Consider the following 26,726-nt stretch of genomic DNA (forward strand, 5'->3'; position numbering starts at 1 on the left):
AGGCCTCTCTGATATAATGTAGATATGAAGTGATATGAGATATTTGTCGTAGTTCCTTAGTGCAAACACTGTAAACATTAGAAATGTAGAAATGTATAAAGGAATTTGAGTGAACAGTCTTCTGATCGCTATTAAGTGCCGGATCATCAACACTAAGCTATGATAAGTTATACGTAGGCCTGATACGGCTGTTATACATTTAATATAATATTACGTTTTTCGACAATAGAAGAAAGTACACTTTGAAGGATAGAACTTTAATAAACTAAACATGATACATCGATCTATATAATAGTACTTATTTTCGTATGTAATACGAAGGCAAAACGAGATGTTAAACAGTTGTTCTAACTAGAATCAGATGTACCATGGGCAGTTCAATGGAATAAAACTATAGCACGATTCTCTACAGTCAGTACTATCGAGTATCGAGAGTTTGACGTTTAAGATGTACTGCCAAAATAGTTTATACTACGTCGGCTAGAGGCGCTGGTTAGATTTTCATACAAAATTTCTCGAAAGCCGGTAGTAGTGGTAGAGAATCGCTCTACTGGAATCAGAACAGAATATTCAATACGGACAAAAGCGAATTCCTAACTTGTGTAAATATTAAGTAATATGCTTCATTTGGCACAAACTTATTGATCACTCGGCAAAGAGCGAGTGTTTAACACATTTTACATAATACAGCTCTCATGTACGTATGTAGTATATAAGGTTTATATATAGAACTAAGCCTTGTGACTTATAACTAAGTAAGTACAAAACAGCTGCCGTAACACAATCATATTGTATGTGCAATGATTTAAAAAAATAGCTACTTATTAAATAATACTACTGACTAATAGTGTAGAAATAAATGAATAATACTTGGACAATGCAGGCTTCGCTAAAGTAAATAACATTATAATATGATTACATGGTGTACTAACATTGATATAGTAAAGTTGTCTTTCGAAATTGATTTTAGCGAAGCCCCTATTGTGTTAAGAGACATTTCCCAAACTAAAAAAAGGCAGATTTATTTGAAAGTACAATTCGCAACAAATCTATACTCTGTACTGGATATATTTGAACAACGTACAACGCAACTATGGATACAATGACAATATCAAGTTAACTATAATCTAATATCAAAATACATGATGTTTCCGGCGAGGTGTGGGGCACGTTGCGTGTTGGTGTGAAGGCGCGCCAGTTAGCCGAGCCCGTGGTCCTCGAAGAAGCCCTGCGGAGTCTCCTCCTGCAACAAGGGTTATCACTGAGCCAGTGTCGCTCGTGGCCGCGTTAGACCGAGCAATCGCTTTTCGGTTTATTTCTAATTAATATCATATAAACAAATTTAAAAAAATACTTTTTAAGTATACTTTAGTTTTAAAAAAATGTATCTCTGACTTAAATGAGCAAAGGTATAAAAAGTAAAAATAGTAAACATGTAAAATATATTTATTAGAAATATGTTATTTTATCACATAGATACATGTATCAACACGAGACATTATCAAATTGAAGATAAAACACATTTTATTGCACAGAACTCCTTGATTAGTGATATATTAATTATATTATATGCGTCACAATAATGTACACGCTATCTAAAATAAATGCTCACGATATCTCATCAATTCATGTATCACATTACACATTATTATAAATTTCGTGCACAATAGAAGTCATTCATTTCCAAAAACAAATATTCGTTCTTAATAATACTTTAAAATAAATTTAATAATTCGGAAGAAAACTCATATAAAGTTAAGAGAAGATAAAATTAATTCGCTACTGTAATACTTTTAAGAGTAAAATTGGAACAGATAAGAAAATTACTTGAGTTCCATTTTTCCAAACATTTATGTAGATGTGGTTAAAATATTTATATAACCTCGACATTAATTTATTCTCCAAACAAAACTATCTAGCGCTTTAGTTCTAAAAACACAATTTCTAATAAATTCTTTAAAATACTTAATGAAATAATAAAATTAAATAATAAAATCAATCTAATAATAATAATTCGTCAATTTGTTTCAACAAATTATAAACTTGAACACATTCAAACAAAACAAAATAAAATACATTTGTGAAATAATAAACAAACTAATAATATTCGTGTTTATGACTTGAACAATATTCACACATAAGAGTGAATATAATAATAATTAATAATGATAGTAGTCTTTACTTTGGTAGATCTGAACATTTTGTATGAACGTTAGTGATACTTACCTAAATATATCAAATCGGAATGTAAATAATACAAAAAACCTAATTTCCGTCTCATTTTTGAAGGGACACAACCACTATGTCAATATTTAAAAACTTATTTACAAGACCTGATTAATTTACATTAGTTTGAAATTTTACGTATGTACATTTTAGTAAAAATATATGGCATAATAATTTTATTTGATATGGGAGATAGTGAGATAATATTGAGGCGCGAGTGTCCTTTCCCACTGTGGAAGCTTGTTGTGGTCGTCGGCGCGTGCTGGGGGCGCCGCCCGCCTTCAGAGCAGGCCCACCTCCCGGAGCGCCGCGTCCACTGTCTCGTCCTAACACAATCCACGCCGTAAACATGCAGCTAAGCTAAATGCTTGGTAATGTGACTCGCACTTTGTGAACCATCATGCCTTCGTCAAGTTACTTCATTATCACCTCACGTCAATGTTCGTACTTCGCTAAACTATACCTTATACCAGTTCCAACCCAACTATACTATAACATTTCATACAGGGCCGAACTTTAATGTGGTGCATTTTTTAGTAATAAAGAGTGCTTATATCTTGTGTGTTTCGTAAAAGACTTGAATGAAGTTCTATAATATCTTTCTAAAGCTCTTGAAATATTTATTTTTATTTGTTTTACTTTGATTAGTTAAATAGTTATAATGTTAATGCTTTGCAAATATAATCATGCTGTTAATTATTGTATTGCTAGTCCACACCAAAGGAAAGCGTTAGATAGCTTTCGAGAACATATCCCGGACGACACCACATCGGACGAAGGGAACACCGTGCCATGAGTTATGTTAATTAGTATATTTCAATCTGAGCACACTTTTACCCAGGGTTGCCATTCTACATTAAAAAAAAAGCTATGCGTTAGATATAAATTACGTTTTCAAACATTTTTGCCCCCCATGCCACCGACAATATAAAATAAAGTGATTCACCTTGCAAAATATAACCTTAAACCGTAAAATGAAACAATATTGGAACAGCACAAATGACAACAACGAATAATAAACATCCACTGCAAGAGAGCTATTAAAAATGGACAACCCCTTGATAACCAGTAATAATCAACTCATGCCACGGAAGCAAGGTACAGGAATCGGTACATGCAAGAAAACAGATTAATTTGTTTATATAATGTATTTCGACAACCCATTACAGTAATGCACAAACAGCCAGACCATTACCACTGAGGACACTGTTTTACAGAACAATCATAATATACAACACTACAGGCTTACCCTGATCTCATGGAACAACTAATGACCGATGAATGACTCAATGAAATGATTGAGCAATACAATATGTTACTCATGCTGGCTCACATTTACAAGAACGAGTAAAGCAGTGTCCCGATACAATTGAATGTTATCTTTAACTACACATATACGAAGCAACGATATACAGATAAACTATTTATAACTATAATGACGCCTTTCCCTACTAACTAAAAGTACATAATATCGCATGAAAATATCTATATTAGAGATTATATATGAATTATTTGAGATATCTTAAATGTATTCATATGCTGAGTGTGTGTGATCATGAGGCTAGATCGTTTTGAAACGCCATGCGAGTATTGCAAAGAATTGCAACTAAAATTCTAAGCTCGTTGAACGGAAAGTCAACATAAATATGCATAGATTATGAAAGTATATAGAAGCGCATGCAGTAAAGGCACTAAGAACATACAGAGAGTATAGCTTATTCGTTTGACTGTCCAAGTTGTGCGACACATCAGTGTAACAATCCATCGTTCAGGTCCTGACCGCCACCAATGCATGCATATCACACCAAAACAAACGATCAAATTAGCAGAGTGCAATGTAGAGGAGAACTTTAAGCAGATTGTAGCGCCATTACCCACCGTTGACGAGTTCAACATTATATTAACTTCATTTCATTGTTTTGTTTGTAAATATTTTTTATACATGTAACACTCAAAAAGTTGGGCATTAAAAATCTCGTCAATAGTCGGTAATCTCACCCTATTATTAGTCAGTTAGGTTTGCATGTGTAATTCAATCTTAGAGTGTGCTATAGAAGATATAGTATAGTATTACTTAACATAAAGATTTATACGAACTATATTTAAATATACAATATTATATAAATTGACTTGTCTATAAGACATCTAAATATAGCATTGATATGCACTAATATATTCTCTAATAAATATTTGTTTTTCCTTATATTATTAGCTTGCCTGACAGTAGAGTAGTCGCCTAACAACAGATTCTCTACGATAGATCGGAGACGTTATAGATTCAAAATATATTTTCTAACACTGAGTATTTCTGTGATATGTAGAATAGAAATTACAAAAATGTATTTATATTATGACCAATATAAAATCAAAAATGTTTTATTTCATAAACTATATACAAGTGTTTGAAATCGTCATACCATTTTTTATCTACCACGTTTCATAAAAGCTTGCGAGAAGAAACGGCTAAAAACTGACAATTGTTTACAATTCACATTAATAGATTTTTTACTAAAACATTTTATATCGTTGTTTATTTAAATGGTCATAAAATAAATACATAATTTATTAATACTGTGAAGTAACAAGTATTGTAATAATCTGATATGTGTCAGACGTTAGTGCTTTTCAATTTAACTATAGGCGGTGCTCCTACTCGCGTACAAGTGATACAATATCTAATACACAATGAAAAGGCACTACCGAGGCCACTGTCCTAATAACTGGTCCACTTTATATACCTAATATTATAATATCTTTGATACATTACATCTATAAAACATCGAGAATTGAGACTAGATCTGTTTATTGCTTACGGCAGTTTTCAGCAAACATAACAAGTGTTACTATGCATTATTTTGTACAAGACCAAAATAGTAATTTCCCACAAAAAAATGTCGGTGTTAGAACGCCCAGCCTTTGTGATAGAAACTAGTAAAACTATCTCTGGAAACTCTGGTTATCAAATACGTAAAACAATTTTGAACACTGTGTTTTATTGATTTATATATTGAAAAGAAAATTGTCTGAAAAGCAAAATTACTTTATGTAATGTCTATACATCGTTTGTACAATAAAATTGGAATTTAGGCAAAATCTTTTTCAAGTTACTTAAAAAATATAACTTACGCGTTCTCACACCGACAAAGCAAACCCACATATTTTATCGTTAGTATCTAACAATTCAAAAGGAACAAGACACCAGCCTGTCGCAGGAACTACAGAAATAGTTTCATTAATAATTAATATAAATCCTTCATTTCTATGAAAACTATTAAATTTAAAAAACCTAAAAGACCTAGCACAACTCCAAATTGTTCAAACTTCACAACTAACTTATATTATTGCATTATATTATAATAATAAATTTGCACCCACATGACATTCCTGAATACGGCCCTGTCTACTGTGTTGTCATATTAAATAATTTATTTATTATAAATATTTTGGTCTCTGGCAGTAATATTGATCATGGTATTCAGGATATAATGATATTAGCTCTTTATGGTTTTTTGCAGGCTGTTATAGAACAATCCAGACAATCTTGTTACAATATAATTTAAAGAGAGCACAAAATTGTGATTTTTTACTTATTATCGCTATTTTAACCAGCCTGCAAAGATTTTACAATGGGGAACACTAAATCTTTGTTTTTTATCCAAATAATTAATGGCTTGTTTTGTCATTTTAACATCTAATAATAACAGATCTGGATTGTCCCACAGCCTAGGGCCATACTCTGACTTATAAAAGCTGTCCAAATGTCAAAATCAGAAAAGGATAGAGCTATACAAAGTCTATAGTGCTATCCCTTTCTCACAGCAGCATTGAACAATATTTTTTTTATATCAGAACATGTGCCCTATAACCTTTAGATCCTAGTATGATATTAGACAAGCTCATTATCCTGGCTACTGACCTCTTGCAGCAGATCCTGTGCAGCGATGGCTTTCAGCACATTCTTCTTGCTGGTCTCCTGCAGCTCTCCGCCCAGGACCAGCTCGTCCAGGATGAAGTATGCCTTCTCAAAGTTGAAGATTATGTCCAGTTCACATACCTGGAATTATAGAGTGATACCATTAGTTAAGAATAAACTAATATCAATAATAGATTAGAAACCACAATGATTTAAAGATCTATGAATATAAAATTTCAAACACTTGGATGCACTGCTAGCTATTAGAAGTATGAGAAGAATGAGAAGGCTTATTAAGAATTTTTATTACAAAATGAGGTCAAATCACATAAATTTATGTGTAAATAGTCAATCATGTCAACCATAAAAGGTCATACACCTTTACTATAATAAATCCAACCCAAAACTAATCTCAAGAACATTGTTTGTGTAGTGAACAAACAACTAGATCAAGGCTAAATACACAATAAACTAGAAAAAAATATTAAAATTATTTGAAAGATTTCTGAGTGCGACTGTGGTCTGAGCGATTGTGTATTGTAGCTCCAATTTCTGGGTGAGGTTAAATATACTTAAATAATAGTAGGAGCTAAGTTTGCCAACATGCTCAGTACATGGCAATAGACTTCCCACCCATTACATATGACTGGCTATATTCATGCTAGAAAGAAACCAAATAACTTTTTTCTTTTTTGAGGTCAGTAGAGAGCCTTGGCACGGGCAACTTTTCTGTATTTCTTTAATGTTACTTACACTTCCAAAGTACTTGTCGAGGAGTTCCACATAGCGGTGAATCAGCTCAAGAGTCAGCAGCTCATTGTCCTCCTGCTCCATCGCACAGCAGAAGTATAGTGATGCATACCTGTACAAAAATGATATTTTAAATTTGGTATATGCTCTACATACTGGCTGGAAATATTGCTCTAAAAGAAAAAAAAAACATTTTTAAAAATGTTTTGGCAATACTTTGTGTAGTGATTCTAATGTTCAAATTATTATGAATCAATAGACATTGCTGAAAAAAGTTCAAGTGTACCTGATACATTGTTTTGATTGGTACATAGTGACTGATGCAATAAAAAATGTTTTTCTTCTGTTTAAGGAGGCTAAGTGGGGTTGGAGACTGAGATTAAATACTGTTTATTAATTGGAATTTAGTATAGAACAATAAAAGCTTCACTTATATTGCATTAATAAGGTAAATTAACCCATTACTTTATATCAGATGTCATACATTATTACAATTAAGGAAATCATGGGGCAGGAAAAGTGTGTTATATTTGTCACTATGTAAAAGAGGATAAATTACTAATAAACTAACTATTTATTATAAGCATGAAGAGAATCTACTAGCTTCCATTACTGTCCTGTACATATCCTATGTAACTTTAGTTGAAAATTTTAGAGTGACTTATAATCATGCAATATAATATATTGACCCAAGCAGGAAGTGAATAGTATAGCTAGTAGTGTCTGTTTAAAGTGATCAGAATATGGTAGTATATAAAGTAAGAATGTTTTAGACCTATATCCTTATCATTTGACTCATACACTCGTTGATAAAAATACCTGCAACTTGTTTAACTAACCTTTTGTATACAATTTTGACATCTTTCCACTCCAAAAACGAACACATTTTAGGTTTCCTTGCTAGGACTGTTGTGATTAATTCTCTCGTAATCTTCTTCTTTAGCTTGTCTGGGTGAGCAACGTACCATTTCTGCAGCCTTAGCTTGCCTTGCCGGCTGAATAATAACATGAATTGCATCTGTAAAACAAGATAAAAGATTATGAATCGTAAGATGGTTAGGAATTATATTTTAGGATAGCTACGTTAATGACGCGTTGTTAGCAATATTAATATCAAACTGACTATACGGTATGGCTTGTACGAGAATAATTGGTATTTAAAATAATATAAAAAGAACCTATTGCCAAAAAGTACTTACCATATTTGCTGCTTACGCCTATTACAGTAAATAGCACAGGGTACAGGTAAATGGAATGTTTCAATTGAAAGGTTTGTATTTAATTATAACTTCATTACATTTTGTGATAAAGAGAATTAGAAAAATAACTAACACACAAAAATTATAAGCTGACGTGACGACATACTCAATTCATCTGTCAAATCAAGTTCATGACGTCATTCAGGTACTTCAGCTAGTGTTGTATATTAAGATAAGGACAATTAATTCTTAGGCGATTTTTACGAAATATATCCAAATATTTAAGATCAGTCAAGCACAGGCTCCTTCTGGTTTCTAATTCACATAGGATTCCAGAGCAGTATAAGCTCACCGGAAATAAGTTAAGACGTAACGCTCCAACTTCAGTTAGGTAGTTATTCAATATTTCAGAAAAAAAAAAGAAGCTATAGGTAGGTACTTCTGAGCCATCGACGCTGGGTACCAGTGTCTCATTTGCAGGACGAGTAGTTCTATGCTAATCGTATATCAAATAAATGTTTTGAATACTAAGGTAAATAATGCTTTCATTAAAACACGTTTTACAATGTGCAAAAGGTATAATAAAATGTAAAATTATCCGAGTCTGGAAATGTATTAACTTGTAAATCATTATCTTCTCGTTGCTAACTGTTATACTGAGACTTATCTCTTATTAAGGTTTATACAATGAGTATATTAATATTGACCACATTATCGTTTTTGTTTTTAACAAAGAGCATGCTTTTAACTACAATCCAAAAATAAAATGATATTAAAGCATGTAGAAACCCGAAATTTAAATAAAATACACCAAAAGCTATGTGGTTGCTTCTTAAAGCTTCTATAGCGACAATAAAGGTTGCTATCACACTTCCGGGTATGTAAAATACCATTATGCCGAGAGAAATTGCTATAAATCTAGATGAACCCGTAATAACGCCAAATAATAAAATGATATGACATAAAAACGCCGCAAAGCTTAGAATACCATAAAAACATTGTATCACAGGTGCATAGGACGTGGGCAATCCATGTGATCGTAACATATTGCTTCCAACTGGCGTCGCTAGCAAAAGGCACGCCAAAGTTGGCAAAACTCCATAAAATGAAATAAAAACTGCACCAAGTCTCAAAGATGCAAAACCACAACAGAGATTTAAAACAGGGCACCTATTTTCAAGTATGCTTTTCTTCTTCGTCATCTTTTACAAAATTAATTTATCAAATCGCAGATTTAAGTGCTATATTCAATAATGTCTGATGGTTGCATTTTGACATGATATCATAGAGTAATACAAAACCAAGTTGTTAAAAACTAGCAAAACATTTGCTATCATGAAGTTTATACATGTTTTTTTTATTTAATCGGGAATAAGTCTGACCACAGCGTATCTGATAGCGGTACCTAATGAAGGTTACTGCAGTCTATCAATTATATTTAACTGGAGGTTTGGCGTAGTGGTTAACATTGCTACCTTGCCGCAATATCTGTACGTTCCTCGTGTAGTGGGTTCAAATCGCACTCGGGCCAAAAATGTGTGTGATGAGCACGAGTATCTATGTAAAATCTATAAAATATAAGCACGTTTATCAGTTGTCTGGTCACCGTAGAGCAAGCTCTGCATAGTTTAAAATCAGTTGAGCATATGCCGCGTGTGAGTGGTAAGAAATTAAATATTTTAAAATAAAATAAGGAAATTGAAAAAATATATTGTTGCGGCCATGATTCAGTTCAAAATTGTAGCGTCTTATAAATGCCACCCAAAAGCCCATAGGTAACAGAGACTATAGGAGGTACCTAGTGATCATTGCCTCAAAGAAGGTATTCCGTACCGTTACATTATGAAAGTAATTTAGTCGATTTATTAGTATGTATTTCTACAATTATTACCTATTATTGGTTAAATTAGATTCAGAGCTGTAGAGAGCCTGAGCCAGAGCCAGATATTTTTGCTAGGTATTTTTCAGCTAATTGTTTGTGTCCCGTATAACACTTGTTGGTCCGTTTAATAAATCGTCGTTTAATTAATAAAATCGGATTATGTTGGCTATATTGGCTATCAGTGATAGAAGCGTTCCGTTCCCATAGAACAATTTTTGAGACATGCATGCTTACAGCGTTTATTTTGCATTATTTAATTTAATTCCATTTACATGTTAAGAAATATTTATTGGAATTCTTATTACTATTAATCTGAAATTTAATGAATGCACTGATAGCCCGATTGTGTGAATAGTGAGTCTATTTTTATTATGGTAATCAGTAATCAGTCAGCTGTCAAAATAATACAATATGAAGTGCTGGAACGTCCGATTGATTGCAATATTTTCAATTCTTGATAATATGAAACTTAAAATCTTGTATTTCTCTCAATAAATATCGCGGTCTCGGGGTTTCTTAGGTATTTTTTGTAGTTTGCACAAATCTCGACCCGTGTGTTTGATAAGAAAATGGTAAGACATTGTTTACTCCGCGAATATTTATAGCGGCATTTGGAGAAATATGTTCACATACTATATGACGACTATTTATAAATAGAAGGAATTTACGTTAAGTTTTTACTGAAAAATCTGTTGTTATGGTTTGTAAGATGTCGGTTTTTATCCTTTACTTGTTATAATATACGATATGTTATGTTTTATAGACAAAACTAGGGTATTCCGTCATAATTTCATCCTTCAGACTAACCTTGACATTTTTATGAAATATCAATTGTATATTGATCTAAATTTGTGGAAATCTGACAAGAAATCTAAAAGAGTATACTTTAAATTTATTGTATATAATGTACACATAACAAGTAGCTCTAATAATGCAAACTTTGGAAGTTACCATAGAGAAATCTAATTCCTGATTTTAAAACCCCCTTGTTTTGTTTTGATTACCACCTATCTATACTAATATTATAATCATATATATTGACACAAATTACACCCCAGGTAAAAATTGCTTTTTAAAGATTACTTCTGTATTTGGTCCATTTGAGAATTGAACCCGCAACCTTCAGACAACAGTTACAGTGTGGCAGCAACTATTACGACTGTGCCTAATAGGCCAACAATTCTTAAATTTTGTTAAAGCGAAAATATTATTTAAATCAATATTACATAAATAATATCAGTCCTTTTTTGGTTTGACCTTATTATAAACATGATAAGACAAGCGATGACCCAGAAAACTTAAATTCATGTATTACACAACTTGCTAAGTATCGAATTAGACTCAAAAGATTTTTTTTTTGCATTAACCTAAAATATAGGTATCCAAAAACAGAGCTGAAGTATGAAATTTCCAGCCATATGCTGGAAATTTCATAACATTGTGCAATATTTGAAAAAAAAACATTAAGCGGTGAGTGTTATATAGAGGTTGTTTTGTTTTAGGCTTCAGGTGCTGCTCCTGGTGGTGCAGGTGGTGAGTGTGAGGGAGAGGAACAGGAAGACTCTTCTTCTTCTTCTTCTCTTGTGCAGCCACAGTTGCAAGATGTTGCCAGTAACCTTGCTAATTTGAATGTGCGAGATGACTCTCAACCTCAGGTTCGTTCTCTTCTATAATATTTTTTCACTAACACATTTCTTAACAATATCAGTCACCTATTGGAAATAAAACAATTGTTAAGGGGTTTGATTTAATTCATTTATTCTTTTAGGGAGTTCCAGAACACTTTAAATTTATTTTTCTTTGTAACATTTTGTAAATTTATTTGAGGAGAAAGGAGATTTCACAAGATCGGGTATTTTATAAGGATCAAGGGGATTTTTGCCTAGCAGTGGGAAACAAGGAAAATAAAGTTATATTATGTGGTTTAATAAAGTGTTGTTTTACAGAGCAATGAAGTCGACGACGAGTTGTCGGCATTCCGTCAGCAGTGGCAGCGTGAGCTGGAGGCCACGCCCACGCCGACCAGGGAGCCGCCTCCCGTCGCCAAGCCAGAGCCTGAGCCTGCTCAACCTCTCAGTGAGGAGGATAAGGTACTGTAAAGCTATTACTGATTTGACCTCTTGCTAGAAGGTCAAGAAGTAGAACTATTTTTGAAATGTGAATACTGTATGAACCTTATTCTGACTGAATCTCATATGAGCTCCTATACCAAGCTTTACTGCTTTAGGTCGCCACGCCGATACCACGGCAACGGGAGGTCGTGGGTTCGATTCCCACACGGGACAATTATTTGTGCGATCCACAAATAATTGTTTCGGGTCTGGTTGTGCTTTGTGTCCGTTGTTTGTATGTTTGTAAAAGTCCCCGCGACACAAGAGCAATTCTTAGTGCGGGAGTTGTCTTTTTTAAAAAAGAAAAAAAAAAAAAAAAAAAAAAAAAAATTAATTTTGTAAGTAAGTTGTGTGTTAGTGTAAAGAAACCCAATAGCTTGCATATATTTTTTATTTATAGCCTTTAATTACACAAAGTCAAAGATTCCAGCTTCGACTTTTAGCTAATTAGCTTCAACTAGTAATGTTTGTTTGTTGTAGGCTAAGCAGCTATTCCTCAGCGCAGTGGAGCTGGAGCGCAGCGGCAAGCTGTACGAAGCTATACAGCACTACAAGCGCGCCATGCAGATTTTACCCGACGTCGAGGCGCGCATCTATGACGAACTGCGCACCGACACACCGGAAGGTAAACTATCTTCAACTGTATCCCCCTTATTCATAAACACACTATAAACCTATTTTAGTTAAACAACTACTATAATATGTTTTCTCTTTTTCATTTCGCGAAGGAGTGAAAGAAACAAAACTCTTTATAAGCCTTTCGTAACTTCATATATTTTTATGAATTAGAGGGTATAAAATAATATAAGTCATTAAATAATTCAGAATGTTGAATTTCTCTTGAAATACTTTAAATAGAAACTAGGTACAATATAGTTCACTCTGGTGGTTTTTACTGGCTGGTTTTCACCACTTCCCAATATGACCTTTGACTGTTGTTTTTGTAAATTTGCTCTCACTTAATTTGCTGGTTAGGGAATCCAATACTTATCCATAAGCTGTGAAACTGATCTTTATCCTTTCTTTTCTGATTTGACTGCAATTGAGATTCATGTTTCTTTTTTATATAGATATGAAAATCTAATCTTGCTTTAATTTCATAAAAAAAATGTTACGAAGTAATTTATGTATATTGCACACACAATTTATGTATGGTATTTTACAATAGTTGAATTTTTTCCAAGTAATAAAGTATTGTTAAATTGGCTGCTGACAGAGGAGTCGGAGACGGAGGAGGTAGTCCGCGTGGACAACGCTCACCCGAGCGATGATGAAGACGCTATAGAAGGCGAGGACCTGCTCTCGCGCCTGCAGAGGATCCTGGCCAGGAAGGGAGTGCTGTGCGAGCCTGAGTTCGCGCCCAAGGTATCATTCATACAGTCTGATGTTAAGTGTTAAACATTTGATGCTGAAGTATCGTATTTGATATTGAATTAAATTAAACAACAATAAAAATAGCTCCACATGGCGACCTTAAAGGCCCTTTCCTAATTCAAAAAATATCTAGACATTATTTTACATGGATCGTTGTAACACATTACGTCTCGTCGACTTTTAACTCCCCTGTTTCTAATATCTTTACTGCTGTATGGACAATTGGTACAGGCAAAGCATAGGCATATTTAATGCAAATGTAGGTCAGGATTAATAAACTACCAGATACCAGTCTATTAATGCAAGCCTAGAATGTTGAATGATGGCAAGTCACAGTCAATTGTTTGTGCCCAGGGCGCCCACATCTCGTGGCTGCCGTACGAGGTGGTGCTGGTGATCCTGCGCTGGGTGGTGAGCGCCGAGCTGGACGCCGCGGCGCTGGAGCGCGTGGCGGCCGTGTGCCGCGGCCTTTATGTCATGGCGCGCGAGCCCGACATATGGAGGTCCTTGTGTGTCAAGTCAGTACCTCGTTTAAAGTTATTTGTATTATTTTATGTTATATCTGTAACATATTTGTCATGTCTACTTATTACTTTTATGTTGCCTAACTAGCTGTAGTCATTTCTATGTGAGAGATAAAAAAAGACACAAAAATCATAATATAATATGCATGAGGTTTCTAGCTTGATGTAAGCAGAATAATTGGACAAATCAGGGTTTGATAAACTTAAGAATTACTTAATATTTAGTGCAGTAAAAAATAATTACTGGACTTTTAATTTTATTGATGATATTAGTATTCAACACAATACAGAAAAATAATCCCATTATTGTCCCACTGTTTGGCAAGGGAGGATTGGTGATATAAAGATACCTTAATAATAAAAAAATATAAATTAGAGTCTTTGTAATGGCACCATAGACTATAGCAATATAATGTTGTCCAGGACGTGGGGTATCGAGTGCGGCACGCCGCGCGCGGGCGGGTTCGTGTCGTGGCGCCACATGTTCGTGGAGCGGCCGCGCCTGCAGCTGCACGGCTGCTACATCAGCAAGACCACGTACATCCGCCACGGGGAGAACTCCTTCCAGGACCAGTTCTACCGGCCCTGGTACCTCATTGACTACTACCGTTACCTCAGGTTAGTACACATAACCTAATTTCCAAACGTATTACGTCATTATAACGATATTAAAAGTAGGTTACAATCTATCCCTATAAGGAATATTCTTGTTGCATATACACTCGTATAGTATACGCTTTAAAGCATGCACATGTGACAGGTGCAAACACAAAGAAACAAGCATAAGATTAAAATGTTTACTACAGTTAAGTTATTAAAAAATCCAATCACTAAAACCTTTTGTTCTATGGGACTACAATATTTTAAATATGTAGCCGTTGAATTACACTATTTGTAGACACAGTCTCGCTCCCTCCGTCATCATCAAGTATTGTATATTCCACACCTATATTCAGTTTCCTATAATTTGTACGCAGGTTCTTCCCGGAGGGTCTGGTGCTGATGTGGACGACGGCGGAGGAGCCGGCGGCGAGCGTGGGACACCTCAAGTATCGCCACACCAAGCCCGGCCTCGGCATCATGTCCGGACATTACAGGCTTATTGGAGATAAGGTAATTTGTTACAAATTTATGAAATCACCTTAATCTGTTTGTAGCATATTCTTTTGTTGAATAACCTTAGCAGAATCTGACCTCTTGAATGTGGTCTGTATAGATTTATTGTATTTCAAAGAAGTTTTTTTTTGCAAATAAGTAGTAGAGTAGAGTAAGAGTTAAGAAACATAGGTACACATTTACAATTGATTTACAAGATAAGTAAAGAAAGCGAAAATCCAAATATAAAATTTGTCTTAAACCTAGGTACGTAAGGATCAAATTGGTATATATTGTGTATTATGTACAGGTAGTGGTTGTGATTAAAAAGACGAACGCCGAGAAGAAGTCCACGCAGACGTCGGCGAGGTTCCGCGCGCGCCGCAAGGAGGTCGAGCACCATGAACAGACCTTCCATATGGTGAGCCCTATTATTATGTACTAAGGGTCATTTTACAACGAAGTCCTATTGGTAGTTAATTTTTCACTCAACACTTAACTTCTGTGTTTGCATACTTATTTCGACGATTATCGTGTCATTTCGCATGTTGTCGAGTTTATGTTAAAAAAAAAACGATCGCCAATATCAAATGCCAACCACGGCTCAGCACTTCTTTCTGGTCTATTACTTGACATTCTTGACAACTTTAAGTTGTCATCGGCGGCGTATAAACCTTGAGATATGTAATCAAGTTACAGTTGAGCCGGTAAATGATGTCATGAATCATGACTTTTAAACTCTCGCGTTGCATGTTTAATATATAATAGGATACGGGAATTAACGCGAACACGTATTTTACCTTAAAATGCCTGCGAGTGCAACCTGCGCCGATACTTTAGGCATTTTAAGGTAAAATGCGTGTTTGCGTTAATTCCCGTATCCTTACATATGTCATGAATGACATAATGACTATGTTCCCAGGAGTTCGAGCTGCGCAACGTGCGGTCTCGGCGCAACTTCCAGCTGAGCTGGCGGCGCTACTCCGTGAGCACGCGGCGCGACCAGTGGACGCAGTTCGAGCTGTCGCCCGCCAAGTTCCCGCCCTTCGCCTTCAGCCGCGTGCGCGCCTACACGGCCGACACCGCCGCGCCGCTCGCGCCCACCACCGCCTACACTTAGCTAGGTGAGACGGGAACACGTACTGTTGCTTACCTAATATGAGATTTTATCCCTTAATAGTTCATAAAAAAGTTACATTTAGGGTTGTGTTTTTCAGATCAGGAACATAGTTCCTACAAACTTGAACGTAAGCTTTTACTGACACTCCCCCTTCCTACACATAAAAAATGTGCGTTTTCTGTTTGCAATTTAACATTTCAATGAACTGATCGCAGCGATATCTTTTCTATGAATTAATTGGATACGCATCAAAAACGTATACGTGCACGTACGTGTTTTTACCTGTTAGTTTTGCAGCCTAAAATTGAGTAGTAGGAAAATAAAGGTTTATTTTAAATGTTTTCTAATAATACGCCTGGGAAAGTCTACAATACAGTAATGTTTGTTGTCCACAGAGGAAATTGACTGACTGCCGACAGGTGCCAATCCCGAATGAGTCGCAAGTGCTTGTGAACGATCATTATAGCTTGTTCTATCTAACTCGTAAGTGAACTCTTACCTCGGGAGCGAGAGAGACTGACATAGAGAGTAGACATGAGTTGGACTTCGCTTTCTTATACTTGTAGCGTAGTTAAGTTACTATACAATATGAGAATTAGGCAGGAGTTAACCCTTTTTAACGATTTTAAACTGTCGCGACTTGTACACATAATATTATAATGTAACGGGTCTTAATCGCGATTGAAAATTAAAGGTTAGAATACCTTATATGTTCACCCGACGTTTCGATCGCATTACAACGACCGTGGTCACGAGCTGACAGTCAGCTCGAACATATAAGGTATTCTAACCTTTAATTTTCAATCGCGATTAAGACCCGTTACATTATAATATTATAGGACTTAATGGACCAAGATCCCAGAGCTGCCAGACCTACGTCATTTTAGCAAAGCTGAAACTTTGAGGACTGTTAGTATAAAGGGTCTGTTAAGAGGTATGCACATCCACTACCTTGAAAGCGGGGCCGTTTCTGAGGTAGTGCGGAGTGAAGGTGCGTAAAAAACGACCCAACCTACGTTATAGTAGCAAAGTTGGTTTTCAGATATGTTATTAATGATATTATGTAGAATTAAAATTGACTATTGCCAGACCGTTTCCCGGGGCCATTACTTCTGCCAGACGCCTTAAATGTTGTTAAAAAATGAGGTCAACTACGTCATAGTAGCAAGCCTAAATTTTATATATGTTATTAAAGGTACAATTTTAAGACCCCCTGTATGCGGACAGACCATTCCGCAGGGCCCTTCTGTCCCCTAGACGCCATTAAACTTTCCCTATGAGTGCGAGAGTAAGAGCATTATTCATACGCATAAATGAAAAACAATTGAATTAAAAAAATAAAAATTGAAAAATTATTGAATACTAACTGACCCGCGCATCTTTGCTTGCGTCACTTAAGAGAGATAGGTCAAAATGTTACATAAACGGGTTATGTAACATTTTTCACTGGTACTCTGCTCCTATTGGTCGTAGCGTGATGATATATAGCTTATAGCTTTTCTCAATAAATAGGCTATCCAACAGTAAAATATTTTTTTATTCGCACCAGTAGTTCTTGAGATTTGCGCGTTCACACAAACAAACAAACTTCTCAGCTTTATAAAATTAGTATAGACTAGCTGACCCGCGCAACTTCGCTTGCGTCACAGAGAGAACGGGTCAAATTTTTTCCCGTTTTTGTAACATTTTTCACTGGTACTCTGCTCCTATTGGTCGTAGCGTGATGATATATAGCCTAAAGCCTTCCTCGATAAATGGGCTATCTAACACTGAAATAATTTTTTAAATCGGACCAGTAGTTCCTGAGATTAGCGCGTTCAAACAAACAAACAAACTCTTCAGCTTTATAATATTAGTATAGATTAAAAGTACTTGGAATGTTTAGGAAGATAAGTAACATTATTTTGGGAATTATTTTAAAAATAGATATGGTTTACACTATTCACAAAAATTATGAAAAAAAAATTGTAGTCATTCATCATCATCATCATTATCTGAGCTCTTACTTCCCTCATCAAATTGAATATTTAAATCATCTCCACCATCGTCTTCATTGTTAGTTGAATTCTCTGTAAAAAAAATGTAGGTAATGATGTTGAAAACAGGTACAAGTAGGTATATTGAAATAATTTATAGTTAAAAAAAAATACCTAATTCGTTTTCAAGTGATTCGCTTGAGAAACTTGGCAATTGGTCACCATCAAACCACTTAAAATGATAATGGTTATCCTTTAGAACCCACCCTTTATTTGCTGGGCTTAAAATGCTAGGACGCTTTATATGAGCATTACTCCAGCCACCCACAATATAATTTGCTCGTCGAAATGGTTGAAGCAATTCAGAGTTACAAGGAGGTAAATTACTTGCGTCGAATTTTTTAACATTTTGCCGGTGGAATTTCTCATTCAAATCGCCGACTGTATACGTGTCAATGAAAAGTTGTAGCCGTGCAGCATCTACATCAATTAATCCGGGAACATTATATAACTCGCAGATAAATTTTTGAATTACATCAAATATATTTTGTTCCTTCGCTTTATCAATAGATAATTCAACTTCTCCGAATTGAACAAAAGCTTCTTGATATTCTGGCGATTTCTTTAAAATTTTAAATGGTCTGAGCTAAACTGATATTTTTAAAATAATTCCCAAAATAATGTTACTTATCTTCCTAAACATTCCAAGTACTTTTAATCTATACTAATTTTATAAAGCTGAGAAGTTTGTTTGTTTGTGTGAACGCGCTAATCTCAGGAACTACTGGTGCGAATAAAAAAATATTTTACTGTTGGATAGCCTATTTATTGAGAAAAGCTATAAGCTATATATCATCACGCTACGACCAATAGGAGCAGAGTACCAGTGAAAAATGTTACATAACCCGTTTATGTAACATTTTGACCTATATCTCTTAAGTGACGCAAGCAAAGATGCGCGGGTCAGTTAGTATTCAATAATTTTTCAATTTTTATTTTTTTAATTCAATTGTTTTTCATTTATGCGTATGAATAATGCTCTTACTCTCGCACTCATAGGGAAAGTTTAATGGCGTCTAGGGGACGAAGGGCCCTGCGGAATGGTCTGTCCGCATACAGGGGGTCTTAAAATTGTACCTTTAATAACATATATAAAATTTAGGCTTGCTACTATGACGTAGTTGACCTCATTTTTTAACAACATTTAAGGCGTCTGGCAGAAGTAATGGCCCCGGGAAACGGTCTGGCAATAGTCAATTTTAATTCTACATAATATCATTAATAACATATCTGAAAACCAACTTTGCTACTATAACGTAGGTTGGGTCGTTTTTTACGCACCTTCACTCCGCACTACCTCAGAAACGGCCCCGCTTTCAAGGTAGTGGATGTGCATACCTCTTAACAGACCCCTTATACTAACAGTCCTCAAAGTTTCAGCTTTGCTAAAATGACGTAGGTCTGGCAGCTCTGGGATCTTACTCTATAACCCGTTGTATACCTCTACAGGATTTTATAGAACCGGTGTTGAGGCGCCCTTAGTGCTTATGCCAAGCGTCTATCGGGCGGCTTGAACAACTTTATCACTACGTTGACCACTGACCACTAACCATAGGATATAAGAAACGGGTTTTGACGATGTGTATCATTAGCAAATAGCATAAAACGCTGTGTGATAAAATCCGTTTCACTCGTACACTTATTAGGAGTGCTTTGTATTCCAGTACTGAACAAACGTTCGTTGTGTAAACGTCACATTACGACATCATAACACCAGCCAGTATCAATTATCATAACCCAAGAGTGACGAGATTTAATCTATCAAAATGTATTTATAAATTTGTGAATAAAACCACAAATAACGCCAACATAGAGACTCAAAGCTATTGACTGTTCTAAAATTACAGACAATACAGAACTTTAAATTTTAATTATTAGATATACAATCTAGGGCCTAATGACTGCCTAATTCTTGTAGAATTTTATCAAGTACTTCTCACACAAGGCAACCGGACATATGATCAGCTATCTTTATATAAAACCTTTCAAAAATACCAATCAAATGACGCCCATAGGTCAATGGTCTGAATCACGATATTTTTCTTTAGGATTTTATAAAGTTCGGTTGCCTTTTGTAAGAAAGTACTGACTAGGTTTTCTATTAGCTATGCACTGCGTCTGCAATAATTAATTTAATAAATAAGTACAGTTAGTTAAATTAAACTTGGGCTGAATAATGATATATTGTGATGGGCATCCGGTGGTTTTAGTCAATCAATATGAATAATATTATTGGGAATAGTATGTTAGTAAATTTTTGATACGGGTTGGAAATAAAGAACAGGTTTCACAGCTAATGAATAAGTGTCAGATAAACTAACTGCTGGATAAAATGACTGTAAATGTATGAAAACAACTATTAAAATTGGGCCTATGCAATTAGATTGAAACTTCGGGTAAAAAAATAATGTATCCGGACCTTTAATATTCGATCGCGTTTAAGACCCTTTTTAATATTATGTGTACAAGTCACGAGAGTTAAAAATTTACATAATTTCATCTGATAAGTTATCTGGTACTTATATAGAAGTTATGAAACCGGGTCTAAATATAGCACTTTGTTTCTAAGAGACAAAAAAAATCATTTAAGTTATTGGGAAGTTAGTGAAATAAAGGCAACATTCGTTTAAGTAATTATGCGTTTCGCAGACATTTTGTACATACAGTACTACGGTACTCAGCTATACAGTTAATATATTTATATCCTTTCAAAAGCTCTTGGAAATCTGTCTTATACCCGGTTTCGCAGTACATTTAGCGGTAGTTTATCTATTCAAAAGCGTTTGAACTCATATAAAAAAAATATTATATGAGTTTAAAAGCTATTGAATAGATAAACTACCGCTAAATGGGTATATTCCCAGTTGTCACCTCTAACACTGTCACCCCGCGGTGGCAACTGGGAACTTTCTTCCCACTTTTATTCCCAGTTGTCACCCCGGGGGACAGTGTTAGAGGGACAACTGGGATTATACCGCTTAATGTACCTCAGAAACCGGGGGTTAAACAGATTTACTCAATATAAATGTCAGTAGAATGTAGTTATTAAGAAAGTGGGTGTCTCACTGTTACATGTTATTTACTCCTTATTGCTGCTATTTTTATACAAGTCTATAACGAAAGGTCCATTATTTGATCAATTGTCCAGGATTCAAGGTAATATTAATGGTAAAGTACTGTAACCGTAGACCGAAGTTAAGTGAGCAATACTAGATGCCTTCTTAAATAACCACAGTTTAATCCTTTCGCAAGCAATACTAATTGCACCTCTGATCTTTGTTTTAGCTACAGAAAGCATTATGAAATAGTCTTATCAATTTGAGTACCTATACAACTAAGTTTACCCCCCCCCCCCCACTTTTTTATGGACTATGACAATTGACAATGTTTGCCCATATTTTTTAATAATTTCGGCGCATTTTTAACCGTTTCCGTGCGGATGATGCCGCACAGGCACCCTGTAAATCTATTGCGTATGTCGTATGGTGCCCGAGAGGATACAAAACTAAAATATAAAAAACTCGGCTAAAACGACATTTGTCAAAAGAGTCCCGTAAATAAAAGTGTCTTTATTTGTCACCAATATCATGCCTACAGAGTTCGTTTCAAGTAATTTCGTAAATAAGCAAACTTCAGAGGTTGTAAACCAAGTTGTCGAGACACATTTTATTATTGATTATAATTATATTTCACTATCCTCATTCACTTCTGGTTTCCAATCGTCATAAGTTTGTGAATTCTCATAAAACACGTCGTCATCGTCGCATTGAGTTTCGACTTCTGACTGAGGAATATATTTCACTTTTTTTCTGGGTAACTCTACAATAAAATAAAAAGATTGTCAATTAAATGCCTAACAAAAATCCACATTTTTAAAGACGTATACATTTTATCAATAAAAATACACTTCGGTACATTCTTATCCAAATAAAACACTTTAAGTAAGTGTTTGTAGGTAAGTACGATGAACGGTTACGAGTAGAATATTTTTGTTTTATTAGAATCGGACTTCCCATTCGGTTATGTGATTTGCAAAACACTGGAATATAGAAAATATAACTATAAACGAGTTACACCACGCTGCGAACTCAAATGGTACGTGAACAATTCTTTATAATAATTTTGAATAAACATATCCATAAAATAATGCCCGAAGGTTTACAACAGCTGATAAAAACTAGTTAGTCACCTTCCATTTCCATAAAAACACACAGATTGTCATTTTAAAACGCACTGAACGAATTTACTGACCGCTTACATCCAATACACAATGGCAAATGATTCTTTAACAAGTGGAAACACGAGAAAAAGCTAAAAATTACAACTCATGGCGGATGATTCCTCAGGGGCATCATCAAAGTCTCTGGCGCTTGGTGCCCCAGAGGCATCATGGAATTTTTGTTTGACGCCAGGCACTAAAGATTGCTAAAAAGACCTCCGCACGGAATCGGTTAAATTGGTCGTGGCAATTTTGCTTATGCGCGCGAAAGGGTTCAGTACTGCAAAAGGTGTCTTTGCAAATTTGTATCGATAATCTTTATGTAGTTTAGTTATTGTGTCATTAAAACATGTATTGGTCACTTAATTCCGGTTTATAAAAAATATGTTTTCGGTTTTTCCTATAACTATAATGTCAATATAAAATTAAGGTAAAAATAAACAATCTTTAGTTTTGGATCCAATTTTGTCGAAGTTAAATAAATTGTTTTGTTATAACTCGTAAGGTAGCGGCACGCGTTGTGACTCTTAATGCCTTAGGCTTAGTTATTGTAAGTCTTATCCTAGTGTTCACTTCTGTTGTGATATTGCTCTGTGGTGTTGCCAGATTAAAAAATTAACACACCGCGAGACCATAGTCAATATTTTACATAAATTGACTCTAAGTCTGTTGAGAGGTGCATTTTTAAATACTTTAGTTATCAATAAAATTTCGACACAAGCCAGAGCTTTTCATGCGGCTTGAAGAAGGGTCAAATAAGACTGGCCTTTACCCACATAAGTGAATGTTCAAATATTGTATATATTGAGGGATTACGATTTAAAAAATCATTTAATTGACGCCAGTAGCGCGTCAAAAATTTTGTAATACTGTGAAAAAGGTGCCTCCTGATGCTTAAACCAGAAATTTCAATTAACTGTTTATCTAACAACTCAAAAAATATTCTAAAATGAAGAAAAAGCGTATTTGCTCAATATCGTACGAATTGAACACTTAGATTTTTACATTTCGTTCCTCTAGCATGTGGACTAACATCTTGTCACGACCGACAAGACTAGTTTCACAACAGCACCATTCCGAATTGTCAAATTAAGCTATAGAGGCAGGGGAGCTTATTGCAGTGTAATATAATCTGGCATATCCATATGTAACACAAACCAGTACAAGTATTATGTGTGAACTCTCAACAATCCGGCAGTCTTCACTCACGTAACTGATGAAGTACAAAATTTTACCCTTTTACTGTTCGACTCAATTCTACGAGGGAGAGGCAATATTTTACTACCTACTTTATAGTGTAAATACTCGTTGTATAATTAATATATTTGTAGAGCGGTCTATTTGGTTTGTGAAGTTATGGTGTCCAGCGAAACTTGACTCAACCAAACTGTAGTCAACTAGCTAACGAAAAATTATTTAACTTGTACTCTTAAATGGTTCATCCAAAATGCTCACGCCGTGTAATTTTTTCGTAAATAATGTTGAAATTGTAATTATTGCAGACTGAAACATTTTATTAGACACTCGCTTGACATAAGACACTGTGACGTCACTATGCCGTATTTCTATGGTAAAATGTGTTTTTGACATTTCATAAAGAGTAGCTGATTTGACTGGTAGTCAACTACCGCAATGATCAGATAAAATGCTATTTCTGCGCTATTTCTATTTACTACCGATCGGCTTGGTCGATATATTGTACAAGTTTTACTAGTCAGTTGATTATTTTTTTTTATCTGCGATTTATTTTATATTATTAGGAAGATTTTATTAAATCGTTTCACTTTAATAGCTTTGGTAAGCAATCAGATTTGTGCTGTTCGTTTTTCCATATATTCTGAAAGCTACTTGCTTTTCTGAAATAAGTAATTTACTAGCTCGAGACATGGTAACACAGGGTCTTGTTATCTAGTACAACATGTCTCATCGAAATCAGAACCTATCGTAAATTATTTGAAGTTTTAAATTGCCAAAAATACTTTGACCATTTTAAACTGTTTGTTAGGTATTGAGAAACAATTGTCAAGTTTCGCTGGAGCTGCTCGCTTTGTTATTTTAATTTAGCTTTAAGAAGCAAGTCTCAAAGACTACCGGGCCCTCGCCGCGGGGGCCCCTAGCGTAAGCGTCTAAAGACAACGGTCACTAATGTAGTAGTGCTTTGTAACTAGTCCTAAGTCTCAACATGAGATAATACAATTTTTAATTGGAAACTACTTTTTTGTATCATTTATCTCCCCTATGGTTGTAAGTGCTCAAACCTGGTCTTCCTGAACCCTGGCTCTGACATACCTTAGTCCTTATCCAAAATCTTTATTGCCAAGCATCTGTAGCTCTACAATATTTATGTACTTACTTATGTAGGGACATCAACATGAACGTTAACTGGGAACAACGCCATCTTTCGGCATGATGTCCAACTAACAACATGAAATACGAAGACTGAATCGCGATATCAATGTTTACAGTTGAGCTAAGTTTTGTCTTAAAACGGGCAAATTCGCTGCGAATACTTTTTAGCGAACTCATACACACTTTTCTGATAAGTATTAACTGACTGACTAGATGTGAACTATCCTGGCTTAGTAAAAATATGTTGGCTAAAAATTTACCAATGAGGAAAATAATTTAAATATGAAATGTATAAAGGGGGCAATGATTTATATGACACGATCACTCGAGGAAAAAATATGGCATTGTGTTAGAGGCTCATTGTAATTATATTCTTTAATGAAAACTAGATTGTTGGGTGGACGTTTAAGGTGTTTTGATCCATCGAGTTAAAGGAAAATAAAACGCATAAAAAATGGACAACAATTTTATTTTATACTTACCTATATTTATAGAAAGATATTCTTATTTTGGGAAAAAAATACAGCATTCCGGGGTCAAATAATCAAATTTTGCTCCGGCAAAATCAAGAAGCATGGCATTATACCCTTAGTTGTTTAAACCTGTAGTAAATAAAGGCATGTACATTGTACTTACCAACATAGATAGATAGCTCTAGCTAAGGAAATTAGGAACGATTTTTGTAGTGTCCCTTACGCGTAATCTATACTTCTATACTAATATTATAAAGCTGAAGAGTTTGTTTGTTTGAACGCGCTAATCTCAGGAACTACTGGTCCGATTTGAAAAATTCTTTCAGTGTTGGATAGTCCATTTATCGAGGAAGGTTATAGGCTATATATCATCACGCTACGACCAATAGGGACGGAGTAGCAACGAGAAATGTTACAAAAACGGGGAAAATTATGACGCTTTCTCTCTTATGTGACGCAAGCGAAGTTGCGCGGGTCAGCTAGTAGACTCTAAAACTCTGTCCTAAGTCATCGCACAGACGAAGTCGGGCACAAGCTAGTTTAATATATTTGTAATTTGTCCATCCATACAACACCATACATTTTTTGAAATATTTAATTAGATTACTTATACCTACAACTTTCATTTTATACATGAACAGCAATGACTTTTAATTCTGTTAATTTATTAGACTGTTCTAAATTCACGGATACTTACTTACTTCACTCAATAGGCGACGCATAAAAAGAGAATCAATGAACATTCTTATTTTGTAATAGGTAAGTTTTGTGTACTTAGATTAGTGTTTGACCTGACTGCCTCCGTGGCGCAGTGGTTTAAGTCGCCACGCCGCTACGATTGCGTCGGGAGGTCGTGCGTTCAATTCCCACATGGGATAATTAATTGTGCGATCCACAAATAATTCTTTCGGGTCTGGTTTTATTTTGTGTCCGGTTTTTGTATGTTTGTAAAAGTCCCCGTGACACAAGAGCAATTCTTAGTGCTGCAGGAGTTGTCTTTTGATAAAGAAAAAATTACAGTAGGTGCAAATTAATTGGTACAAGGTATGCCCAGTGTGTCTTCGAAATAGAATAGGGTAGTGTCATATACATACTTACAATTTTACAAATACGTAGAGAGAGAAAAGAGGGGGAGAGAGTAACAGAGCGAGGCCCAGGGATTAATTGAAGTTATTCAACCAATATCCCTATCCGACTAACTAGCAGAGCGAATCTTAGTAGAGAAAACTGTTCAATGTAAAAAGGAGCTTTAACGTGTAGAGTTAAGGTTTATAATAGCCTCTAAATACTAGCAGAACCGGCAGAGTGTTGTGAAATTTAGAGACGCACGAGTGCAAGCCAAATAGAACTTTATTACCTGTCGAAATAATCACTTATAGAAATATCTTTGTAGACTTAGTTTGCGAATGTACGGTTCTATACTGACTGTAGTCAGTTGAGAGTGTAGGAAGTAAG

General features: G+C 35.0%; 2 protein-coding genes across 4 annotated transcripts; one reads left to right on the top strand and one right to left on the bottom strand.

The window, feature by feature from the left end:
• Positions 1-6: 6 nt before the first annotated feature.
• Positions 7-8,270, bottom strand: AP-1sigma (AP-1 complex subunit sigma-2). 3 transcript variants are annotated; one of them, XM_076120269.1, is made up of 5 exons: positions 8,089-8,270; positions 7,729-7,907; positions 6,893-7,001; positions 6,143-6,280; positions 7-1,243 (listed from the first exon to the last, which is right to left on the bottom strand). In XM_076120269.1, exons 1-5 carry the CDS (start codon positions 8,089-8,091, stop codon positions 1,199-1,201), a joined length of 474 nt encoding a protein of 157 aa, XP_075976384.1. In that variant the 5' UTR covers positions 8,092-8,270; the 3' UTR covers positions 7-1,198. The 3 variants fall into 3 exon arrangements, with proteins under 3 accessions (XP_075976384.1, XP_075976385.1, XP_075976386.1); XM_076120270.1 differs by lacking the exon at positions 7-1,243 and adding an exon at positions 1,261-2,552; XM_076120271.1 differs by lacking the exon at positions 7-1,243 and adding an exon at positions 2,559-4,001.
• Positions 8,271-10,385: 2,115 nt separating this feature from the next.
• Positions 10,386-17,213, top strand: LOC142976460 (F-box only protein 9). The gene is made up of 11 exons (XM_076119838.1): positions 10,386-10,542; positions 11,473-11,625; positions 11,917-12,060; positions 12,562-12,706; positions 13,298-13,446; positions 13,810-13,973; positions 14,403-14,597; positions 14,957-15,092; positions 15,385-15,495; positions 15,997-16,198; positions 16,590-17,213. The coding sequence occupies exons 1-10, from the start codon at positions 10,540-10,542 to the stop codon at positions 16,192-16,194; spliced, it is 1,398 nt and encodes a 465-aa protein (XP_075975953.1). The 5' UTR covers positions 10,386-10,539; the 3' UTR covers positions 16,195-16,198; positions 16,590-17,213.
• The last annotated feature ends 9,513 nt before the right edge of the window (positions 17,214-26,726 follow it).

This window comes from Anticarsia gemmatalis, chromosome 11 (genome assembly GCF_050436995.1).
Source record: "Anticarsia gemmatalis isolate Benzon Research Colony breed Stoneville strain chromosome 11, ilAntGemm2 primary, whole genome shotgun sequence".
NCBI lineage: Eukaryota > Metazoa > Arthropoda > Insecta > Lepidoptera > Erebidae > Anticarsia > Anticarsia gemmatalis.